Below are 10,024 nucleotides of genomic sequence, written 5' to 3' on the forward strand. Positions count from 1 at the left end.
AACAGGAAACGTGGGGCCTGAATGATCACCCAGAGAACAGGAAACGTGGGGCCTGAATGATCATCCAGAGAACAGGAAACGTGGGGCCTGAATGATCATCCAGAGAACAGGAAACGTGGGGCCTGAATGATCATCCAGACAACAGGAAACGTGGGGCCTGAATGATCATCCAGAGAACAGGAAACGTGGGGCCTGAATGATCATCCAGAGAACAGGAAACGTGGGGCCTGAATGATCATCCAGAGAACAGGAAACGTGGGGCCTGAATGATCACCCAGAGAACAGGAAACGTGGGGCCTGAATGATCATCCAGAGAACAGGAAACGTGGGGCCTGAATGATCATCCAGAGAACAGGAAACGTGGGGCCTGAATGATCATCCAGACAACAGGAAACGTGGGGCCTGAATGATCATCCAGACAACAGGAAACGTGGGGCCTGAATGATCATCCAGAGAACAGGAAACGTGGGGCCTGAATGATCATCCAGAGAACAGGAAACGTGGGGCCTGAATGATCATCCAGACAACAGGAAACGTGGGGCCTGAATGATCATCCAGAGAACAGGAAACGTGGGGCCTGAATGATCATCCAGAGAACAGGAAACGTGGGGCCTGAATGATCATCCAGAGAACAGGAAACGTGGGGCCTGAATGATCATCCAGAGAACAGGAAACGTGGGGCCTGAATGATCATCCAGAGAACAGGAAACGTGGGGCCTGAATGATCACCCAGAGAACAGGAAACGTGGGGCCTGAATGATCATCCAGAGAACAGGAAACGTGGGGCCTGAATGATCATCCAGAGAACAGGAAACGTGGGGCCTGAATGATCATCCAGAGAACAGGAAACGTGGGGCCTGAATGATCACCCAGAGAACAGGAAACGTGGGGCCTGAATGATCATCCAGAGAACAGGAAACGTGGGGCCTGAATGATCATCCAGACAACAGGAAACGTGGGGCCTGAATGATCATCCAGAGAACAGGAAACGTGGGGCCTGAATGATCATCCAGAGAACAGGAAACGTGGGGCCTGAATGATCATCCAGAGAACAGGAAACGTGGGGCCTGAATGATCACCCAGAGAACAGGAAACGTGGGGCCTGAATGATCATCCAGAGAACAGGAAACGTGGGGCCTGAATGATCATCCAGAGAACAGGAAACGTGGGGCCTGAATGATCATCCAGACAACAGGAAACGTGGGGCCTGAATGATCATCCAGAGAACAGGAAACGTGGGGCCTGAATGATCACCCAGAGAACAGGAAACGTGGGGCCTGAATGATCATCCAGAGAACAGGAAACGTGGGGCCTGAATGATCATCCAGAGAACAGGAAACGTGGGGCCTGAATGATCATCCAGAGAACAGGAAACGTGGGGCCTGAATGATCATCCAGAGAACAGGAAACGTGGGGCCTGAATGATCATCCAGAGAACAGGAAACGTGGGGCCTGAATGATCATCCAGAGAACAGGAAACGTGGGGCCTGAATGATCATCCAGAGAACAGGAAACGTGGGGCCTGAATGATCATCCAGAGAACAGGAAACGTGGGGCCTGAATGATCATCCAGAGAACAGGAAACGTGGGGCCTGAATGATCATCCAGAGAACAGGAAACGTGGGGCCTGAATGATCATCCAGAGAACAGGAAACGTGGGGCCTGAATGATCATCCAGAGAACAGGAAACGTGGGGCCTGAATGATCATCCAGAGAACAGGAAACGTGGGGCCTGAATGATCATCCAGAGAACAGGAAACGTGGGGCCTGAATGATCATCCAGAGAACAGGAAACGTGGGGCCTGAATGATCATCCAGAGAACAGGAAACGTGGGGCCTGAATGATCATCCAGACAACAGGAAACGTGGGGCCTGAATGATCATCCAGAGAACAGGAAACGTGGGGCCTGAATGATCATCCAGAGAACAGGAAACGTGGGGCCTGAATGATCATCCAGAGAACAGGAAACGTGGGGCCTGAATGATCATCCAGAGAACAGGAAACGTGGGGCCTGCAAGATCATCCAGAGAACAGGAAACGTGGGGCCTGAATGATCATCCAGAGAACAGGAAACGTGGGGCCTGAATGATCATCCAGACAACAGGAAACATACATGGTTTTTATTTTCCTTTTTTCTGCACACATTAAATTGGTCCAAGAGGACCACGCTGGAGTTGACGTAAACTGTTGAATACAATTGCATTTTTGCACCATGTATTCCATGGTGCACCTGTGAACGCAGGCCTCACCTTTTGGTCGTTTCTCTCGATCAAACTCTGTGATGTAGGGTAACCCGACTAGTACCAACCCAATTGCAAGCATCTTTGCCTGGACCCGTGGCTTGGAGCATCGGGGCAAGCTTGATGGAAACCAAGATCTTGTGCGGTGAGACCTTTTCAATGTCAAAATACCATCGCATAACCGCTATTTACACAACGATAATGGCAATGATCCAAAGGTTAATCAAAACATGATTTGATGGCTTATCTGCCGAAATACCTTACATCAGAATATTACCATGTTCAATCTTCACATCAGAATATTACCATGTACAATCATTGCATGAGAATATTACCATGTACAATCATTGCACGAGAATATTACCATGTACAATCATTGCATGAGAATGTTACCATGTTCAATCTTCACATCAGAATATTACCATGTACAATCATTGCATGAGAATGTTACCATGTTCAATTTTCATATCAGAATATTACCATGTACAATCATTGCATGAGAATGTTACCATGTTCAATCTTCATATCAGAATATTACCATGTACAATCATTGCATGAGAATGTTACCATGTTCAATCTTCACATCAGAATATTACCATGTACAATCATTGCACGAGAATGTTACCATGTTCAATTTTCATATCAGAATATTACCATGTACAATCATTGCATGAGAATATTACCATGTTCAATCTTCATATCAGAATATTACCATGTACAATCATTGCACGAGAATGTTACCATGTTCAATTTTCATATCAGAATATTACCATGTACAATCATTGCATGAGAATGTTACCATGTTCAATCTTCATATCAGAATATTACCATGTACAATCATTGCATGAGAATGTTACCATGTTCAATCTTCATATCAGAATATTACCATGTACAATCATTGCATGAGAATGTTACCATGTTCAATCTTCACATCAGAATATTACCATGTACAATCATTGCACGAGAATGTTACCATGTTCAATTTTCATATCAGAATATTACCATGTACAATCATTGCATGAGAATGTTACCATGTTCAATCTTCATATCAGAATATTACCATGTACAATCATTGCACGAGAATGTTACCATGTTCAATCTTCATATCAGAATATTACCATGTACAATCATTGCATGAGAATGTTACCATGTTCAATCTTCTTATCAGAATATTACCATGTACAATCATTGCATGAGAATGTTACCATGTTCAATCTTCATATCAGAATATTACCATGTACAATCATTGCACGAGAATGTTACCATGTTCAATCTTCATATCAGAATATTACCATGTACAATCATTGCATGAGAATGTTACCATGTTCAATCTTCATATCAGAATATTACCATGTACAATCATTGCATGAGAATGTTACCATGTTCAATCTTCATATCAGAATGTTACCATGTACAATCATTGCATGAGAATGTTACCATGTTCAATCTTCACATCAGAATATTACCATGTACAATCATTGCATGAGAATGTTACCATGTTCAATCTTCATATCAGAATATTACCATGGACAATCATTGCACGAGAATGTTACCATGTTCAATCTTCATATCAGAATATTACCATGTACAATCATTGCATGAGAATGTTACCATGTTCAATCTTCACATCAGAATATTACCATGTACAATCATTGCATGAGAATGTTACCATGTTCAATCTTCATATCAGAATATTACCATGGACAATCATTGCACGAGAATGTTACCATGTTCAATCTTCATATCAGAATATTACCATGTACAATCATTGCATGAGAATGTTACCATGTTCAATCTTCACATCAGAATATTACCATGTACAATCATTGCATGAGAATGTTACCATGTTCAATCTTCATATCAGAATGTTACCATGTACAATCATTGCATGAGAATGTTACCATGTTCAATCTTCATATCAGAATATTACCATGGACAATCATTGCACGAGAATGTTACCATGTTCAATTTTCACATCAGAATATTACCATGTACAATCATTGCATGAGAATGTTACCATGTTCAATCTTCACATCAGAATATTACCATGTTCAATCTTCACATCAGAATATTACCATGTACAATCATTGCATGAGAATGTTACCATGTTCAATCTTCATATCAGAATATTACCATGTACAATCATTGCATGAGAATGTTACCATGTTCAATCTTCATATCAGAATGTTACCATGTACAATCATTGCATGAGAATGTTACCATGTTCAATCTTCACATCAGAATATTACCATGTACAATCATTGCATGAGAATGTTACCATGTTCAATCTTCACATCAGAATATTACCATGTACAATCATTGCATGAGAATGTTACCATGTTCAATCTTCACATCAGAATATTACCATGTACAATCATTGCATGAGAATGTTACCATGTTCAATCTTCATATCAGAATATTACCATGTACAATCATTGCATGAGAATGTTACCATGTTCAATCTTCACATCAGAATATTACCATGTACAATCATTGCATGAGAATGTTACCATGTTCAAACTTCACATCAGAATATTACCATGTACAATCATTGCATGAGAATGTTACCATGTTCAATCTTCACATCAGAATATTACCATGTACAATCATTGCATGAGAATGTTACCATGTTCAATTTTCACATCAGAATGTTACCATGTACAATCATTGCATGAGAATGTTACCATGTTCAATCTTCACAGCAGAATGTTACCATGTTCAATCTTCGCATCAGAATGTTACCATGTTCAATCTTCACATCAGAATGTTACCATGTTCAATTTTCACATCAGAATATTACCATGTACAATCTTCACATCAGAATGTTACCATGTACAATCATTGCATGAGAATGTTACCATGTTCAATTTTCACATCAGAATATTACCATGTACAATCATTGCATGAGAATATTACCATGTACAACCATTGCATGAGAATGTTACCATGTTCAATTTTCACATCAGAATATTACCATGTACAATCTTCACATCAGAATGTTACCATGTATAATCATTGCATGAGAATGTTACCATGTTCAATCTTCACATCAGAATGTTACCATGTTCAATCTTCACAGCAGAATGTTACCATGTTCAATCTTCACATCAGAATGTTACCATGTTCAATTTTCACATCAGAATATTACCATGTACAATCATTTCATTACATGAGAATGTTACCATGTTCAATTTTCACATCAGAATATTACCATGTACAATCATTGCATGAGAATGTTACCATGTTCAATTTTCACATCAGAATATTACCATGTACAATCTTCACATCAGAATGTTACCATGTACAATCATTGCATGAGAATGTTACCATGTTCAATTTTCACATCAGAATATTACCATGTACAATCATTGCATGAGAATGTTACCATGTTCAATCTTCACAGCAGAATGTTACCATGTTCAATCTTCGCATCAGAATGTTACCATGTTCAATTTTCACATCAGAATATTACCATGTACAATCATTGCATGAGAATGTTACCATGTTCAATCTTCACAGCAGAATGTTACCATGTTCAATCTTCGCATCAGAATGTTACCATGTTCAATTTTCACATCAGAATGTTACCATGTTCAATCTTCATATCAGAATATTACCATGTACAATCATTGCATGAGAATGTTACCATGTTCAATTTTCACATCAGAATATTACCATGTACAATCTTCACATCAGAATGTTACCATGTATAATCATTGCATGAGAATGTTACCATGTTCAATCTTCACATCAGAATGTTACCATGTTCAATTTTCACATCAGAATGTTACCATGTTCAATCTTCGCATCAGAATGTTACCATGTTCAATCTTCACATCAGAATGTTACCATGTTCAATCTTCATATCAGAATATTACCATGTACAATCATTGCATGAGAATGTTACCATGTTCAATCTTCACAGCAGAATGTTACCATGTTCAATCTTCGCATCAGAATGTTACCATGTTCAATTTTCACATCAGAATATTACCATGTACAATCATTGCATGAGAATGTTACCATGTTCAATCTTCACAGCAGAATGTTACCATGTTCAATCTTCGCATCAGAATGTTACCATGTTCAATTTTCACATCAGAATGTTACCATGTTCAATCTTCATATCAGAATATTACCATGTACAATCATTGCATGAGAATGTTACCATGTTCAATTTTCACATCAGAATATTACCATGTACAATCTTCACATCAGAATGTTACCATGTATAATCATTGCATGAGAATGTTACCATGTTCAATCTTCACATCAGAATGTTACCATGTTCAATTTTCACATCAGAATGTTACCATGTTCAATCTTCGCATCAGAATGTTACCATGTTCAATCTTCACATCAGAATGTTACCATGTTCAATTTTCACATCAGAATGTTACAATGTTCAATCTTCATATCAGAATATTACCATGTACAATCATTGCATGAGAATGTTACCATGTTCAATCTTCACATCAGAATGTTACCATGTTCAATCTTCGCATCAGAATGTTACCATGTTCAATCTTCACATCAGAATGTTACCATGTTCAATTTTCACATCAGAATGTTACCATGTTCAATCTTCGCATCAGAATGTTACCATGTTCAATCTTCACATCAGAATGTTACCATGTTAAATCTTCACATCAGAATGTTACCATGTTCAATCTTCATATCAGAATATTACCATGTACAATCATTGCATGAGAATGTTACCATGTTCAATTTTCACATCAGAATATTACCATGTACAATCATTGCATGAGAATGTTACCATGTTCAATCTTCACAGCAGAATGTTACCATGTTCAATCTTCACATCAGAATGTTACCATGTACAATCATTGCATGAGAATGTTACCATGTTCAATCTTCACAGCAGAATGTTACCATGTTCAATCTTCGCATCAGAATGTTACCATGTTCAATTTTCACATCAGAATATTACCATGTACAATCATTGCATGAGAATGTTACCATGTTCAATCTTCACAGCAGAATGTTACCATGTTCAATCTTCGCATCAGAATGTTACCATGTTCAATTTTCACATCAGAATGTTACCATGTTCAATCTTCACATCAGAATGTTACCATGTTCAATCTTCACATCAGAATGTTACCATGTTAAATCTTCACATCAGAATGTTACCATGTTCAATCTTCGCATCAGAATGTTACCATGTTCAATCTTCATATCAGAATATTACCATGTTCAATCCTTGCATGAGAATGTTACCATGTTCAATCTTCACAGCAGAATGTTACCATGTTCAATCTTCACAGCAGAATGTTACCATGTTCAATCTTCACAGCAGAATGTTACCATGTTCAATCTTCGCATCAGAATGTTACCATGTTCAATCTTCACAGCAGAATGTTACCATGTTCAATCTTTGCATCAGAATGTTACCATGTTCAATTTTCACATCAGAATGTTACCATGTTCAATCTTCATATCAGAATATTACCATGTTCAATCCTTGCATGAGAATTTTACCATGTTCAATCTTCACAGCAGAATGTTACCATGTTCAATCTTCGCATCAGAATGTTACCATGTTCAATTTTCACATCAGAATGTTACCATGTTCAATCTTCATATCAGAATATTACCATGTTCAATCCTTGCATGAGAATGTTACCATGTTCAATCTTCACAGCAGAATGTTACCATGTTCAATCTTCACATCAGAATGTTACCATGTTTAATCTTCACATGAGAATGTTACCATGTTCAATCTTCACAGCAGAATGTTACCATGTTCAATCTTCGCATCAGAATGTTACCATGTTCAATCTTCACATCAGAATGTTACCATGTTCAATCTTCATATCAGAATATTACCATGTTCAATCCTTGCATGAGAATGTTACCATGTTCAATCTTCACAGCAGAATGTTACCATGTTCAATCTTCGCATCAGAATGTTACCATGTACAATCATTGCATGAGAATGTTACCATGTTCAATCTTCACAGCAGAATGTTACCATGTTCATTGTTCACATGAGAATGTTACCATGTTCAATCTTTAAACATGTGGTTTGCTGACTACTCTGTGTCCGTGTAACGTGCAGGTTTGTGCAGTCCCTGGAAAAGGTTTGTGTGGAAACGGTGGAGAGTGGCATCATGACCAAGGATCTGGCGGCTTGCATCCACGGCGGGATGAGCAAGTATGAAAAAAAAATACAATTGCTATTAGTTAACACGGTGCATCGAGTCTGCAGCAAAAAGTCAGATTTTTATATTGAGGCTTTTGAAAAAAAATTCTATCCTATTTGATTTGATACGTCAAATCAAATAGGATAGAATTTTTTCTGCACTCTTGGGATTTTGATTGTGGGATTATTATGAAGCAACGTTTCCTTTCTGATTCTGTTGCCGAGTTAAAACCCCTTGGACACATGCATATGCTGGGTTTGTTTTCTTCACCACTCCCGCAGGGTAAAACTGAACAAACATTTTGTGAACACAACCGACTTCCTTGGTGCCATCACCAAGAACTTGGAAAAGGCAATGGAAAAAGGAAATAACCGCTCTTGAGAAAAACCACTGTAAATATGAACGCAAAATTGTCATCGTCGTCCTTTTCCCATTAGCTCACTTAACCGTTGCGTTGAACGTGCTGAATTTGTTTCCTCCTCGTTTCATTTGCACCTTTGTGTTGATCATCCACCCCACTCCCCTGACCCCTTTTCCCAGAGGTATTGGGGCGCTCACCCCTCCTTTAGCCATATACAATCCTCTACAATCCACCTTTGCTAATTTCCTGTCCATCAAACTCCTGGCTGGTTATGTCTTTACCTGCAATCTGAGTAACAAACACTAGTAATTCTCTCACATGTCTTGTGTGAAACCAGTTTTATTGAAGCCCTGAGTAATTATCTTAAGTCTGTACAATGAAGATCATGTTTATCTTTGTGGATTTTAAATTTGAATTCTGTGCAATCTAATCATGCAGTAAATGGTTTCAAGAGTAACTTGAGTGATTTGGTTCCTGTAAAATGTTTGGTTTTATTTCAAGTTGTGTTGATCGATCAGTTTATCCTGCTCTGCCAACAACCTCTTTGCTGCTGGAGCATTCTCATGTCACAGATCACAGATCACATCTGCTCCGCCATTGAGAGTTGAGAATAAGAGAGTACGGGAAGAGAGCTTCGGTGTGGTAACATCTGGCTGATCGATATAGTCAATGGCTGCATGCAGCGCTCCACGTGGGTGGGGTTTCGCAGCTGCTTGTATGACAGAGTTGTCCCACTAATTAGAAACTGGGTTGGAAGTGTTAGAGATACTTATCCCAGTGCAATATGTGGAGTCTAAGGCATACCTCCCAAAAAATGTTTATCTTCTACTGATGATCCTATTTGACAATGATTGTGAGTTTTAAAAAAGAGCCCCCATTAATTCGCAGCTGCTACAGACCAGGCAGGAATTGTTATGATTAGGGGTGGAAATACAAAAATATCTTTCGATCGGTTGGTAGGGGCCTCTATATTTTTGTAATCGTTGCTGTCAAATATAGTGTTGCGGATCTCGGGGGTTGGCGCTCCCCTTATCAAGGGGGGGTTAATCCCCTTGTCCTTTTAGCTGGCCGTCCCGTGTCCTGGGGGTTATAACGTCCTTCCCGGCGCGGCGTTAGATAGGGTTTGTTAGGCCTAGAGGTTCACTACTACCTAAGTACCAACGCCGGCCGGAAACGAGGAAATAACTCCCACTCGAACCACGGATATGTTGGAAAATGCCGAGCGGTTAGCAATCCGCGATCCGAGCTATTAACA

At 39.2% G+C, this 10,024-nt stretch overlaps 1 protein-coding gene across 1 annotated transcript in view; it reads left to right on the top strand.

Annotated features, from left to right (window-relative positions):
- IDH2 (isocitrate dehydrogenase (NADP(+)) 2) overlaps positions 1-9,226 on the top strand; it is a 51,614-nt gene extending 42,388 nt beyond the window's left edge. Inside the window, exons 9-11 of the mRNA XM_068127729.2 lie at positions 2,289-2,386; positions 8,324-8,419; positions 8,690-9,226. Coding sequence (XP_067983830.2) covers positions 2,289-2,386; positions 8,324-8,419; positions 8,690-8,789 — 294 coding nt within the window. The 3' untranslated portion in view covers positions 8,790-9,226. The remainder of the gene's footprint in view (positions 1-2,288; positions 2,387-8,323; positions 8,420-8,689) is intronic.
- Positions 9,227-10,024: the final 798 nt, after the last annotated feature.

This window comes from Myxine glutinosa, chromosome 10 (assembly GCF_964187855.1).
Source record: "Myxine glutinosa chromosome 10, kmMyxGlut1.1, whole genome shotgun sequence".
NCBI lineage: Eukaryota > Metazoa > Chordata > Myxini > Myxiniformes > Myxinidae > Myxine > Myxine glutinosa.